This window comes from Centropristis striata, chromosome 10 (genome assembly GCF_030273125.1).
Source record: "Centropristis striata isolate RG_2023a ecotype Rhode Island chromosome 10, C.striata_1.0, whole genome shotgun sequence".
Taxonomy (NCBI): Eukaryota; Metazoa; Chordata; class Actinopteri; order Perciformes; family Serranidae; genus Centropristis; species Centropristis striata.
Window position 1 is genome coordinate 32,824,025 of NC_081526.1, and position 16,177 is coordinate 32,840,201.

The 16,177-nt window shown below is 38.4% G+C and overlaps 2 protein-coding genes across 3 annotated transcripts in view; one reads left to right on the forward strand and one right to left on the reverse strand.

Annotated features, from left to right (window-relative positions):
* Nucleotides 1-11,328, forward strand: part of usp37 (ubiquitin specific peptidase 37) — a 27,992-nt gene extending 16,664 nt beyond the window's left edge. For both annotated transcript variants that reach the window (XM_059342693.1, XM_059342694.1), the window contains exons 14-24: nt 401-480; nt 688-852; nt 1,515-1,568; nt 3,374-3,521; nt 3,608-3,827; nt 4,311-4,477; nt 5,577-5,637; nt 5,823-5,938; nt 6,814-6,883; nt 9,630-9,768; nt 10,768-11,328. In XM_059342693.1, the coding sequence (XP_059198676.1) occupies nt 401-480; nt 688-852; nt 1,515-1,568; nt 3,374-3,521; nt 3,608-3,827; nt 4,311-4,477; nt 5,577-5,637; nt 5,823-5,938; nt 6,814-6,883; nt 9,630-9,768; nt 10,768-10,855 (1,308 nt within the window). In that variant the 3' untranslated portion in view covers nt 10,856-11,328. The remainder of the gene's footprint in view (nt 1-400; nt 481-687; nt 853-1,514; nt 1,569-3,373; nt 3,522-3,607; nt 3,828-4,310; nt 4,478-5,576; nt 5,638-5,822; nt 5,939-6,813; nt 6,884-9,629; nt 9,769-10,767) is intronic.
* Nucleotides 11,329-12,193: 865 nt separating this feature from the next.
* ybey (ybeY metalloendoribonuclease) lies at nt 12,194-16,145 on the reverse strand. The gene is made up of 4 exons (XM_059342702.1): nt 15,619-16,145; nt 13,696-13,827; nt 13,178-13,246; nt 12,194-12,801 (listed from the first exon to the last, which is right to left on the reverse strand). The coding sequence occupies exons 1-4, from the start codon at nt 15,826-15,828 to the stop codon at nt 12,706-12,708; spliced, it is 507 nt and encodes a 168-aa protein (XP_059198685.1). The 5' UTR covers nt 15,829-16,145; the 3' UTR covers nt 12,194-12,705.
* Nucleotides 16,146-16,177: the final 32 nt, after the last annotated feature.

The following is a 16,177-nucleotide window of genomic DNA, read 5'->3' on the forward strand; positions in this document are numbered from 1 at the left end:
TTTGGTTATTGCCAAGAAAACCATTAAAAATGTCTCGATATCAGCTCTTAAATTAAACTCTTATCATTATATTTGTACAAACAAATGTACCTTTAGTTGTACTAGGCATTAAAATGAACAAGGAATTGAAGAAAACAATGGTCTAATGATTTTTCCATGACTGTACATTACGTGTGTTGACAACTTTACCATGTAAGCACAAAGTTCAGCAACCTTCAATTTACCAGAATAACTGGCACCGTGCCACAATGAGCATATAAGAAGTTTCTGTCTTTTTTCATTCACTCTGAAGCACCTCTCAGCTTGTTCTCCTCCTTCATCAAACCACGGCAAAAATGCATCCTATCAATACTCCTGCATGAAAAGCAGGCCCTTAAGAAGTTGTTTTTTCATCTTGCAGATGGAAGAAATTGAGTACTCGTGTGAAAAGTGCAACGGGAAATCAGCGACTGTTACACATAAGTTCAGCAAACTGCCCAGGTATCTACACACAGAATACGAAGAGTGAATTGCACATGCACTATGAGGAGTTTTCATACTTATTGTCAAATGCTTGCAGTTGAACATTAGATTTTAATGACAACTGTTGCTTCCTGTAAGCATTTGTTAATCACTAGTAGAATGGAAGAAGCACTTGATGAACAAATAAGCCAATAACTTGATTTGTGATGTCTCTTTCCTCCCCAGAGTGCTCATCCTCCACCTGAAACGGTACAGCTTTAACGCTCAGCTATCTATGAACAGCAAGCTGGGTCAGCAGGTGGTGATTCCCCGATACCTGACCCTGCTGTCCCACTGCACCGACTCCACACGACCGCCTGTTAGTCTCGGCTGGAGTTCCCAAGCCTCCATGTAAGTCATCCATTGGTTTTGTGATTTTGTTGTTGTTGTGTTTTTTGTTTTGTTTTTGTTTTTCTCTCTGTGTTTGTCCATTGGTGATCTGTGTTGTGTTTTGTCTAAATTAATTAAAAAAAAATTTTTTTTTTAAGTAATCCGAAACACCCTCAAATATAATGTTACAACATTTCACATTCTGAGTACAGGTGCATCTCAATAAATTAGAATATGATGGAAAAGTCCATTTCCAGTACTTCAAGTCAAACAGCCCCAACCAAGTATTGAGTCATATAGATGGACATACTTTTCAGAGGCCAACATTTCCATATTAAACATACTTTTTAAAATTGGTCTTTTGTAATATTCACATTTTTTTGAAACACTGAATTTTAGGTCTTCATTAAATGTAAGCCATAATCATAATTATTAGAAGAAATGAAATAAATTAAGACATGAAAGGTTTCATTCTGTGTGTAATGGATCTAAATAATGTGTTATTTCCACTTTTTGAATTGAATTACTGACCTAAATAAACTTTTCTATGATCTTCTAAGTTATTGAGATGAACCTGTTCATCTTGAGCTACTGAGTGATTCATTTAGCTTCATAAACTTGGCATGCATTTACTTATTTTGCTGAGCGATTATAGCAGATCATTTTTTTCGTTGTCCTCAAAGGTCCAGAACACTCAAAACGTCACAGTTGGTCAACTCCTCCACAGCACCTCTCCGGTAAGTGCTGTTAGATCTGCAAGACTTTTAAAAAAGTAAAAAAAACTTGATCAAATGTGTGTGGAGAAGCACCTTGTTGCCTTAAAATGCCTTAAACGTTTCAAAAAAAGTGTGTGTGATTTGTTGAATATAAATGATTGTTAAAAGGACAAAGTGTGAACAGTTGTTTTTTACTTGTAAATGGAATCTCACTAGATACTTTTTCACACCTGTTCATCAGTCACATCACTCAGGCTCTTCCAGCTGTTGGAGAAATTGTGGCTCATAGGAGGAAAATAATTATCACTTCTTATGGGCCTGTCCAAATGTAAATGCTTTCTGGCGTAAAATCTACATAGAATTGGTGAGAATATTTGGGCAAGCATTGCTTTTAATTGGGATAAATTTCTTTTTGTGCTTCTGCACTCTACATCCTCAAATAACAAAGATATGGCAGACAGCCCGTCTATAGATAAGTGGTATGACATCATCTGCGAAATTTTGTAATTGAAAGAATCACTTTCTCTGTGAGGCTTCAGAAAGCCAAATTTGAGGAAATCTGGGCGAAGTGGAGATTGTTCATTGCCCTGAAATGCCCTTCTTTTGTTTAATATTATGTAACTTTATTTATTTATTTTTGTTCTACTACTTGCTGTAGATGGAAACGACCCCACGTTCTGTTCGTTTCTGTTTATAACTAGATAAAAATCTGAAAAATATGGATCACAATTAAGGCTGGGCGATATGGACCAAAAGTCATATCCCCATATATTTAGGCTGAATATCAATATAGGATATATATCACAGTATTTTTATCGCAAAGTGTCACAAGTAGTTTTATTGAAACCATTTATTTAAGTGAACATAAATACTGTGTAACAACAGGAGTACCTTTTTTAAAAAAAATCAAAGCTCCATAAAGTGCACACTTAAATAAAAAAATATCTTTTTTTTTTTTTTTTAAATCGCCTATGAAATAAAATAGGCCAATAATAATAAATAAATAAATATATTTATTGATATTTATTTATTCAAAGTACTAAATGTGACAAACCCTAGTAAGGGTAGCATTTATATATAAAGGGGGAAAAATTGAACAATATCGATATATGCAATACGGTCTACTTCCATATCACATTTAAAAAATATCAATATTTCTTTTATTGATATATCGCCCAGCCCTAATCACAATGCCAGTTATCATAATGGTGATGACTGTGTAATGTGCTATTAACCCATAAGAACCCAGACCCAGTTATCCTTAAAGGATGTGTTCTAGAAGTGGATCACATTGAACACATTTCTGATGTTTTAAAAAAAAAACACTACCCCTAAATGTCAAAGATCTGTGATGTGACATATACGTTACAATGGGCGTTTATGGTATTTATGTTTATGATATTTCTTCTTTTAAAATAGAAAAAAACTAGACACATTTTCTGCTTACAGAACACAAATTTGCCTTTTTATTTTGCATCTCAAAACTGTGACTTTAATTTGTCCAGAAAATATGGTCAGAACAAGTTAAATGCAACACAGGACATCCTATTCATGGATTAGAATTGTTAAATGGGTTTAAAGTTAGCCTAGTAACAAAAAAAGCTTTTTAAAATGAGCTACTTTTACACATTTCTGTTTCCAGTCACACAGTATACGTCTCTTAGGGATTTAATGAGTTATGGTGAAGCATAAAGCTGAATATGGGAGATTCTAGGAGGTTAAAAGTGTTTGATGCACGGGTGTCACCATGGGTTCTTATGGGTTAAAATGTGATTCCAAAAAAATAAAAGTAAATGGAATCACTGAGCTTCTGACTGTTTGTGTAGAAGGATTGGAGGGAAGGCGGCCAACTCCAGCTGCACGTCTATCCTGGTGGACTCTGACTGTGAGGAGGAGCTGAACAGAAAGGTCAACACGAGTCGCAAGCGCCGCCTCAGCAGCTGTTTGCCTGACGATGACGACCGACCGGAGGAGGTCAGCATTTGTTGCTGTACTCGTGATTCTGCCTTCTTTCTTGTTTGTTGCTGTTTTGACACTGTCACTGTTTTGCGTGTCTTCAGCGAGGAGCAACGATAGATTCGGCAGACTTCAGCGGCATTAACGATGATGACATGCTGGCAGCCGTGCTGGAGATGAGTCGTCAAGAGGCCGGGCTCTCGGCTCCGCCCCCGCTGGAGGACGAGCCAACCAGCAGCCCCGACACTGGCTTTGGAGACACAGATGCCCATGACCTGGCCTATCACACAGATCTGCTGGAAACAGACAGCAAACAGCCTGCAGGTAGTCACAACGTCAACATTGTCATTGGGTTTTTTTTAAACTATGTTTATTGGTTTTCACAGCACACAGTGGAAAACAAACAAACACAAAGAACAATCAAACAAATAAAATAGAATATGTAAAAATAAAATAAAATAAAAAGAACCCACACTGGGCTATACTACACTACAACTCGGCTCACAGACAAAGAGAAAAAAAAAAAAAATATATATATATATATATATATATATATCTCGACAGATGATTCAGAAATTATATAGATACAAAAATAAATGACAGTTAAGCACCCCACATGTTCCAGTCCTATGTAAATCCTCGTGTAAATTTGGTTGAAATATTCATACCAATGTATAACATAAAAGGGTCCCATATTCTATGAAAGATGTCATCTTTATCACAACATTGTCATTGTTAAACTCGAGGCACTTCCCGAGCTTTTAGTGTAAAGTTAACTGACTCGAGCATGTTGTTGATGTTGTACAGATGTGCTGGATTCCCTGGATTTGACCATGGATGAGAACAAGGAGAACCAGACTCCAGAGAGCGTGCAGCAGCAGGGGGAACTGGACTGGGTCCAGCAGTACAACCTGGATCAAGAGAGGGAAGAACAGGAGCTTCAACAGGCTCTGGCCCAGAGCCTCCAGGAGCATGTAAGATCAAAGGCCACATGACACTGTATGGAACAAAGTTTGGATTTTTTTAAGTGTGGTTGTATGAGGTACTTCCCCACAGTCGGTGAATTACCTGCAGTAGATGATGGTCTCAGGGTGTCCGCGTGGTTTTAAAAGGTATTAAAAGTTAGTAAATGTCATTAGCCAAAAATAGTGCCGTTAAAATGTAATAAGCGTCTTCTGACATGTATTAAATTAGTTGCAAGTTATCTCATTAAATTGTGATGAGAGTCATTTCATTAAACCTTTCTGTTTTTAACTGTTTTTAAACCTTTTCTGATTTTCATTTGTCATTTTGTGCACCTTTTTTTTGTGGAAGAATGACAGAATGTGGCAGTGGAGAAGTGGTGTGTACTCGCCCTTCACATAATGAAATAACATTTGTCTTGGGTTAGGGTTAAATAGCAAGTACTTGTGTATAGATCAGTGCTGCTATTGAGGCAAAACATAACTAAGTATGCAGTAACTGTAGTATAGGTATTTTATTTGAATTGTAAGCAATACTACACTTACTCAGAAAAGTAACAAAATTACAGTTGCTATTCACAGTCATATCATTTGGCACTACTTTTTCTCAACCATAAACCTTAGCTGTATTACGCCATTCTGACCAAAGCAGCTGATCTGTGGTATCACAAATGATATAAGTGCGCTTATGTGAAGGAACATAGAAGTTATACGGTTGAGAAAAAGTAGTTCTTCCTGCCTAGAGCGTTTCTGTTGCAGGTAATACATGTGGGTAACTACAGCCCCACTTCAAAAAATCCAAACTATCCCTTTAAATGATGCCCTGTGCAATATATGTAGACTAAATAGTAGTCGTGGTGACTGCTAAATAAGGAAACCACAATTTGTAACACAATGAAATGTTTCCTTCATTCCATCCATTTAATGTTGACTATTTAGGCTGAGGCGGTGTTACATTACAGTCTATGGCTGATATTGATCTAACTGAAGCATGCACTTGAAGAGCAAGTAGACATTGAACCCCCCACAGACATGACCTGAGTGAAAATGTTAAATTTTCTTATGCTAAATCTCATTCTAATAGCTTGTTTTTTCTCCCCCTCTCATACAGGAGGCCCAAGAGATGAGAGAGGATGATGATCTGAAGAGGGCCACTGAGCTCAGTTTGCAAGGTAGGAACCAAAGCTGATTGAATGTTGCATAGAGAGCTGTCGAATCTCATGAGTGCGATAGTCACTCAAACAGTTTTTTGGCTGTTGTTGAGCATCTTTTGTGAATCAAATACCATTCACACTGTATTTATCAGACTCTGAGCTGTGAAAATGACCAGCGTCAATATCTCCTTCTCACCCGACAGAGTTTAACAACTCTCTGCCTGAGTTACTTTGCTCAGATGATGATTCTGGCAACGAGGATGTTCTGGACATGGAGTACACTGAAGCAGAGGCTGAGAACCTGAAGAGGAACGCTGAGGTATTTAACATCATGCTGTCTTACATCTACAAGTTATATGGTCTCGATCACAAGTACAATACTAGTGTTTGGGTTGTTTTTTTCAACTTTATTTCTAAAATAAACTGAACAGCCACTATCGGGTACTACAGTCCTCAAGTAAAAGTTATTCTAGCATAAAGGAACTAAAGTGTGTAGAACATATCTGCAATAATAATAATAATGTAATGATAATAATATACAGTATACCAGACATGTCCAAACCAGAAAGGGCCATGTGGCTGCAGGTTTTCCTGCAAACCAAGCACGAGTCATTTAATCTACTAATCTCAAATTATCAAATCTCTACTAATCCCAGTGTTCAAATAGCTGATCAGTCGAATCAGGTGTGTTCTTGATTGGTTGGAACAAAAATCTGCAGCTACATTACCCTTTATGGAAAAGTTTGCACATGCCTGAAGTATTCAGATGCATCCCAATAAATTAGAATATCATAGAGAAGTTTATTTATGTCAGTAATTCAATTAAAACAGTGGAAATAACACATTATATAGATCCATTACACACAGAATTAAATCTTTCGAGTCTTAATTTATTTAAATTCTTCTAATTATAATGATTATGGCTTACATTTCATGAAGACCTAAAATTCAGTGTCTCAAAAAAATGTGAATATTACAAAAGACCAATTTTAAAAAGTATGTTTAATGTGAAAATGTTGGCCTCTGAAAAGTATGTAATCTATATGACTCAATACTTGTTTGGGGCTGTTTGACGTCAACTACTGGAAATGGACTTTTCCATCATATTCTAATGTATTGAGATGCACCTGTACATTCTATACACTGACCCACTTTGATACTTTGTAACCTTCTTATAAACGTTGTCACCCACAGAGCGGAGACTTGGCCAACTCTTTCAGACTCATCAGTGTCGTCAGTCACATTGGGAGCAGCTCCTCCTCTGGTGTGTATTTAATCCAGACTTTCTTTATTGTTTTTTTCTTTCTTTACAAACAGTCAGGATCTCAGTTCTTACAAAAGACAATGGTTCCAAAACAAGCTTAAGATCCAGTTATTATGGACATATCGGCCCAGATTTAACCACCCACCCACCCACCCTGAACTACACACATTCAATCCATTCATACTCACGACATACATGTGCAAGGCTAAGGTTACAAACAAGGGAACAGAAAGCGAAGAGACATAATACTAAGGAAAGATACAGATACATAGCCATTAAAAATAAATAAATAGATAAAAACATACATACACATATACATATGAATATTGAAAATAAAGTAATAAGGAATAAATAAGTAAAAAATAAATAAGTAAATTAAATTTAAAATTTAAAATTAATAAATAGGGGGGGGGCTCAGGTTTCTGCTACAATATTCAGAGATTCAATGTATGTGGTAAAGGGCTGCCACATCTTATAGAAACTGCCTGAGGACCCTTTTCTCTGGTGTGTATTTGTACTACTTCTGTAGATAAATCTTGATGTCTATCTAGATGACCATTTTGCAAGCTCAGGGGTTTCCCTGGATTGTTGGAGGAGCGTGTTGGCCGAGGGCATTTATTTTTCATCTGAATGCACAGCTAAACTCTCGTCACACTCATTATGTTAGAGCGCTGTTTAAATTCTGAACTGAGTGTGGAGGTATGACTTTTACAGTTGACGAATCCAGCAAGTCAGTCAACATGGAGTATCCCAGACAAATCAACGGTAATGTTAGAAACATAATTTTCAGCATCATCAGGAGACAGATACAACCTCACTACCAAGTTCACAAATCTGCCGATCTAACGTTACCTAACATGGGTCACAAAGAAACAACACACATATTTCAGTCCGTGGCCTAGAGGTTAGGAATCAGGCTTGTAACTGGAGAGTCGCTGGGTTCCAATCCCAGGACTGACAGGTCAATGACTGAAGAGCCCTTGAGCAAGGCACCTAGCCCCTCAAACAACTCCCCAGGTGCAGAAATATGCTGCCCACTTCTCCTTGTGTCTTCATTTGTGTGTAAAAAAAAAAAAAATATGGATGGGTTAAATGCAGAGGTTGAATTTCCCCATTGTGGTTTTAATAAAGTAATTGATCTTAAAATGGTAAGCCAGAATTAGCCGTCTGGACTGATTTTACCTCGTGTCGACACGATTTTCCTTTCAACAAAGCAAAAAGGTCTTGGTCAAGTTATCCATTTGCAGATGGGAGATTTGTTCCTCACTTTCGGGTGGTCAAACGATAGTTAGACGAGCATCACCGAGTGTTATTGGGTTTGCCTAAGAGAAGTTACGTAATAATAAAATAATAGCATTGTCCCCGTAAGCGGGAGGCCCGGGTTCGAATCCGACTCGGAGCCCTTTCCCACATGTCTTCCCCTCTGTCTCTCCCTTCACTCTGTCCTATCAATAAAGCCCAAAAATGGCAAAAAAAATATCTTTAAAAAAATAAAAAATAAAATAAAATAATAAACGAGAAAATAAACAATCCCATCTCTGCCGCAGCCATAGCTTTTTATTCTTCTACTCAATACGTGTTGAGTAAAATGTAGGTTTGCAAAGGTAGATGTGTGAAATTAGACCAGTGCGCGATGTAGAGTTGCTGCTTTTCATATTTCACATTCATTTGGATTTGGCAGTGGGCCAAAACTGTGGCTTAATTGTTTTTTTTTATTTAAATGGCTTATAATGGCAGGGGAAAACCCTGAAGTTATGTGTTGTTTTACAACCATCCTTTTTTACAAAAGAGCAGGGAAAACCATTAGCAGTGTCAGACTGAGCTCATAAAACCTGAGCAGCTCAGTTCCTGGTTTTAAGTGCTTGTATGAAGGAGACAGAAGCACCACTCTGAGCCTATCAAGATAAGTGTTTGATGGTCTCAGTGTTATAAGTACAATACTTTTGGTGTATGTTCCAACCATAGACTGTATATAAATAATGGACGCAGTCACCGTGACGTGGCCCGTTGGAAGCATCGAGTTCATCGTTACACTCGCCGCCATCTTGTTTCAGATACGTGGAGCAGACCATATTTGGACTGTGGAGGAGGAGAGGGATCTGACGACACTTACTACACGCCTCTCTACACCTCAACCTGACTGACTCATGTTTGCATTAACTGGATGTTAGTTTTGGCAAAAAACAAAACTTATGTTACTTACCTCAGAAAACTGAACAGCAACTCCTTGGAGTGTCTGTTAGTCCAACCAAACGCTGAACAAGACATTTTTACTGAACAAAACGTTCAAATAATCTGTCATTAAGTGAAAATACAGTGTGAAAGGATCAAAGTTATGAGATCAAACGTCCTTTTTTATATCTATATAACGTTATATGTAACTTTATTGACACGTTGCCGGGGATACGCATTCTTCCGCCTCTCTCCTGCAGAAGGCTCGTCTTGTTAGCCACCTGTCAATCAAAGGTAGCCACGCCCCAAATCATACGATTCTTTATCTTTGGTAGAATGCAGCTTAAGTCACTTCCTGGTTTGCTCCATGCTCAGACACGGAGGTTGCAGCTTGGCTCCAATCAGAGTTCCTAGTACTTGTGGCCTACCTGCTGCCTGCACTATTTAAGCTGGTGCACATTAAGCATTCAAGTGACATCACCTGGTGTAATGTTTGGCTGGAATGAGATCCTGCCATCACTACCTGTCCTCCTGTGAGTGTCCAGAAATAAACTTGATTTATTTTCCACCTTAGGCCATTACATCAGTGACGTGTACGACATGAAGAAGCAGTCGTGGCTGACTTACAACGACCTGGACGTGTCGCGCACGCAGGAAGCAGCCGTGCAGCGAGACCGCGACCGCAGCGGATATATCTTCTTCTACATGCACAAGTGAGTCGATTAGTCTTGAAGTTTTTCAACACGGAAAACAGCAGACACCAGTTAACACATTCGTCGCATGGGTTAACATGATTGCATGAGTTGGCTTTAACCCATTGAAGCCTGGAAAGCGGATACGTCGCTTTGTAGTACAGTGAACCCTCGTTTATCGCGGGGGTTACGTTCCATAAAGAACCAGCGATAGGCGAAATCCGTGAAGTAGAAACCTTTATTTTTTTACAGTTATTATACAATGAAATACTCCATAAAACATTGAAAGCAAGGAACAAAACCTTTTTACAGGCCCAAGCATTTGTTTAACAAATAAAAGTACTTTTTTTTTAATAGTAGTTTTTTTTTTTACAAATAACTACTGTACTGTACTGTAAAATAATATAGCTATAAATAAATAAATAATAATTTTAAATCATCAATACGAACTGAAGGGTTAATATTGCGGGGATCAGCACCGCCCCACCGTGACGGATTGGAACGGGAGAAAATGAAAAATGATTATGAAAAAAAATACAAAGTACAGTAGGACAAATAGTGACTCACGTGTACAGTACAGTATTTCACTGCTCTTCTGACTGAGCCGCTGCATCCTGACTCCGCTCTGTGGCGTTTTTTTCTTCTACGTACGTGTACATATTAAACCATAACGTTATTGACACACAGGTAGAGAAGACGCGGAGAGACTGTTTAGCCAATCAGAATGCAGAACACAATGCATGATGCAAATCCGTGAAGCAGCGAGACCGTGAAAAGTGAACCGCGTTATAGCGAGGGTTCACTGTATTTGTATAAGCTCTGAAATACTTTTTGAATTTCATTTCTATCTGCTACAGAGGCTGAAAAATCTATTATTTAGTAGAAGTGTTGACACTTCTGTTGAATTTCAAGAAAAACTTCAGGTTTTAGGGGCTTATTTTAAAATCGCCCAGAGGTTTTACAGGCGTTTTAGGCGTCAATGGGTTAACTTGCTCATATTCTTCTCTCGTGTGTCCCCAGGGATATGTTTGAGCAGCTGTCTGAAATGGAGAAATCAGGAGCCGGTATCACTTCAGAGGCAGGCAGGAACGTCCTGCAGCCCCTCTGAGCACCGCCACACACACACTCATCCACAGCTGTACCCCAGTAGATGGAGCTCTCCTCTGAACAACCCTGAGAACTACTGATTGCCGTCCTTTTGTGGTCGTCTTCAGGCACTTGTTGTCCTCTACAAATCCCTAAATGCTAAATTAGCACCTGTAAATGCCAACACAGGCGCTGCCGAGACTGTCGAGACTCTTTAAGATACCAGAAATGCAGTTAAAATGTTCAGTGGATCAAATTTTGACTCCATGAGTTTGGGGCTGGAGTTTTTTCTTTGCTATGATTTTTATCAAACAACTGTTTTGTAAAGGTTTTTTCTTCGTTTCTTGATACTTCTTTCAATTTTAATGCTGTTTCACTTCAGATCAACTTTCACTCACCAGGTGCCACTGGTGCATCATATATTGTATGTTTTACAGACCCTTTATTTCCCATATAAACTAAATAAAGATATATTCTATGTTGGAGTATAAGCTATTATAGAGTTAGAGGGGTGTTGTATTTAGCGGGTACATTTGGTGCAATATTTATGTTCTGGCACAAACTGGCCAATTTAAATCAGCTTTCTGTCACTGAGTGCGTGGATGTTTTCTGTTGCTTTTGTGCTTGACTTACAAACTATTTTGTGTGTGTGGTTGTCTCCATATTATAGATTTGGAAAAAAACAAATCACTAAGCTCAATAACAGCCTGTTTTTACTGAGTTTTTCTCAGTAAAGCCTACTTTCTTTTGGGATTTTGACTTTGTGCCTCCCGAGAAAACACTTTTTATAAATATGTACACAAGCTTTACTTTGAAAGTTGCACAACCTTGCTTTTGAAAATGTTTGTCAAACCTCAACAATGTGTAAGTCAGATTTTCCTTTATAAAAAGCCAACAGATTTTCTATTTATTGCAACATAGGGTTGATTTGTAAACCAACCCATAAAGATATGCCACGGCAAATAGAAGTTATTAATACTAGACCACCAGGGAAGCTAGCTATAAAGTAATGTCGTTAAACTCAACATCTTTAAGGCCAGTATACAGTACTTGACATGTTAGACCTCTGCTGTAAACCTGTTCACCTAGTTCCTATCAGACGTGCTTGCTTATAGAATGGAACAAAAGTATTGTTATTCCTGTACTGGTTTCAATATAAGAAACTGGTTGTACAGCTCTTTTTGTCACCACTGTAAAAAATTAAATCACATTTCAGAACACCATGGCTAATGTGCAGACCACCTGAAAAAGTTTTCTAAATGCCCCTCACAACATAAGAAAATCTATATAACAGAGCATTATAAACCATGATATTCTTGACAGACAGCCATCTATAAAGAGTGCATTATCATTGGCCGGTACAGTATTCTGTTGCTCTGTGATGACAACAGGCAAAGTCCACTCTCAAACAAAAAGTTCATTTTTCTGTCAGCGTTGGATTTCAATTTTGAAACATTGCTCTTTCCCGAACTTCCTGTCCCGAATGCAATGTAAAGAGGGCACAATGTATTTGTGAAGTAAAAAATGAACAGCTTTTTCTACCCTTCATACACAACTGACTTCCTGAAGCAGATTTTAATAAAATATTACAGTGAACGTGCACAGACTGTTTAATTTGATTTAAAACTCGTACAACAACACTCATCCACATCCAGTGTTTGAACAGGATCCACAGTCGTACTGCTGTTTGTCTGCTGCCAGGGGAGTCAAGTCCTGAACAGCAGTAGCTGCAGATTGTGATGGTGGAGAAACGGCAGGACAGTGACCACAGTCTGAACAGTTAGTCCACCTGCTTACAGGGCAGTGAACAACATCATAAAGCACCATAATGCACCGTTGTGCAGCTGTGTAGTTAACAGGTGACCGTCACTGTCACCTATCCTGACTGCACCTCTTCATCAGTGGCTCCAGATGTCTCCCTGTGAGTCTGTTGTACTCATTTAGTATGTAGTTTTCCTTCTGCAGCATCTGGAAACAAATGAAACATATTACCCCCCCTATGGTGCTTTACAGGCTGTGGAAGCCCATTTCTGCCACTGAAAGGGGAAAAAAGATCCCGTAAATCACTTTAGTGACAAACTTTCTAAAAAAAAAAAAAAATTAAGGACGTTTCTCGAAATAATCAGGTAGCATCTTAAAATTAAACTTTCTAAAAAAAAAAAGCCAAGACATTTTGCATTATATTGAGATATTAAATAATTTACTGTTACTGTATCATTATAGAGATACTAAGTCATTATTCTGAATTATTAAGTCATTTTTAATTACTAAGTCATTATTTAAATTTGATTGAACTGATTATTTTAATGTGTTTTGCACATTAACTTGTAACCTTCATACAAACCTCAGTCCATTCTTCCTCTGTCTCATGTCTGTAGCCCAACAGGTGGCAGATACCGTGTGCAGTGACAACCTAAAACATGACACGAGGAACAATTAATGTCACTGCCAACACAAAATTACTGTACGAGATGCTGATCAAGGCAGTTTTACTGAAAAATGTATAATAACTTCTCACAAAACTAGCACGTCGAAAGAAAATGCCACTTCAAATCTGAACCCATTAAAGGAGGATGCATTTCGAAAACAAGGTTGAATATTAGAAACGTATAGAAAAATTCCTGTTTGTCATTATAATGAGAAATTTCTTGAAATAATCAGTTAGTATCTCAAATTACTAAGTTGTGTCGTTACACATTCTGAGTCATTATTTTGAGAAAGTATCTCATCATAATGACTTGCAGCCTTTTCTTTTACTGGCGGAAATATATTTGAAATAATCAACATTTCTATGAGATGCCACAGGAATGTTTACCAACAAACATAGTGTACAGTGCTGCAGCTTGTGGTAAAGATACTCACAGTGAGGGCTCCATGTAGATCTAGGGAGTCCTCCCTACACTGCTTCATCACAAACTCGACCCCCAAGAAAATGTCCCCGAGGTTCTGCTCATCCCTATGAAGGGGGGAAGGCAGCTTGCCAGGCCTCATGTCCTAAATACAAGAGAAAGTACTATTTCAATTGTGATTACGTTACATTGAAAAGCTGACACTACATTGCAATGGTGGCTCAAATGTGTCAGAAGAAGTTGAAACAAGAATTTATGGGTTAGTTGGGAAAGTATGGGTTAGTTGGAAAATGGGGATTGGGTGCAATTAATATGAATGTAACTTAAAAAGTTGAACAATAACAATAATGTAAACAACATGGAATATTTTCAACTTAATCGAAGAGTTGACGCTTCACTGCAATGGTGGCTTAAAGGGGTAAAATAAAGTTAAAATAGTAGGAAAACAGTAGTGCTGAATCCTGGAATTGATTAGAACTGGTGATAAAACACAATAGTTGAATGTGGAGACAGAGGTCCCAAAAACACCTTAAGAGCAATACAGCAGCCAGAAATGGAGAGAAACTGATGTATATGTGGGCAGTTGTCTTAAAAGTGCTAAATCATGGTTGAAGAGAACTGGTGATAAAACGCAATAGTAGTATGTGGAGACAGAGGTCCCAATAACAGCTTATGATGCCCCCAGCATTCACCAATAATTAACACTAAAAGAGGATTCTTGGTCATACCTGGTGACCCCCTCCTATCAGTTTCTAGTTGCCCATGTCAAATTTCTGGATGCCCAGTATGTGTCTCAGATGTGTCCACAATCGTTGCACAGGATGGTGATAAAACACAATAGCAGTATGTGGAGACAGAGGTCCCCAAAACAACTTAACCCTCTATGGTACGGTGTTGCCCTCAGGCAACATAACATTTTTGGCCTGTCACATTTCTACAAAGCATGTTTTTGAGAGATGCAATGCTTTTAAAAAAGAGGGAAGAGTATAGGGAACCAATAGCAATGCTTTAATTTGGTTCAATGTTACAATGTTGCCTACAGCAAACAGGTTAAAAAAGTTCCCTTTATAATGTTTTAAAATTTAAAATGTTATGTATTGTACCCTATTGAAGCTATTGAATCTTTTATACATGTTATTAAATAAATTATGTTAAAATGAATTTCAAAACCTCTCTTTTTCACTTGTGCATCGTTATGGTACAATGTTGCCTATGGGCAACAAACCCCCCCCCCCCAAAAAAAAAAATGAATCATACATTTTCTTCAGAATATGTTTATTTAGTAAATTTTAAGACAAAAAAATCACTCCAAACTTTTATTTCCTAACTGGCATCATAATGCGTACCATAGAGGGTTAAGAGCAAAACAGAGCAGCCAGCAATCAAGGAGAAACGGATGTGTATGTAGGCAGTTGTCTTAAAGTGCTGAGTCATGGTTGAAGAGAACTGGTAATAAAACACAATAGTAGTATGTGGAGACAGAGGTCCCAATAACAGCTTATGATGCCCCCAGCATTCCCACTAATTAACACTAAAAGAGGATTCTTGGTCATACCTGGTGACCCCCTCCTATCAGTTTCTAGTTGCCCATGTCAAATTTCTGGATGCCCAGTATGTGTCTCAGATGTGTCCACAATCGTTGCACAGGATGGTGATAAAACACAATAACAGTATGTGGAGACAGAGGTCCCCAAAACAACTTAAGAGCAAAACAGAGCAGCCAGCAATCAGGGAGAAACGGATGTGTATGTAGGCAGTTGTCTTAAAGTGCTGAGTCATGGTTGCAAAGAACTGGTGATAAAACCCAACAGTATGAGTAGAGATGGTGGTCCCGATAACAGCTTAAGTTGCCATTCCCACTAATTAACGCTAAAAGAGGGTTCTTGGTCCAACCTGGTGACCCCCTATGTTTACTGTCACATGAAGGAATATTTACCTCGTAGAATGGAAATGAGAGGACATCGGTGGGCATATTTTTCTTCCTGTATATGTTATTTATTTGCTGAATCTTTCGGTTATCCACGCAAACGATGCCCAGGTCAAACTTGTGGATGCCCAGTATGTGTCTCAGTGTGTCCACGTCCTTGCGCAGCCTGGCTCGGCGGAGAGGCACCACCTTTTGGAGGTTCCGTAGTACTACTCCCATTGTAAAAATCGGCGTAAAAAGGGGGGAAAAAAAACCTTATCTTTAAAAAAAATCCTGAGACATAAGTTAACGTTAAAACTACCCGACCTCCGACCTCCGACGACGGTCAGTTACAGCAGTTTCTGTGGAGGTTAGACAGAGAAAGCGTCGGTCCGCTTCAGTCGTTCCGGGCAGGCAGAATTCAAGGTTACACGTCCCAGCAGGTAGCAACATGTAGGTCCACGACACTGATTATGTAGGCTTTCTGAGAGTTTTTCCCAAATATGACAATATAGTTAAGAGAAAATTATCATATTCCGTCTTTTAAGGAAAATGGTCCCTCATTTGTACATAGCCCATTCAAGCGATG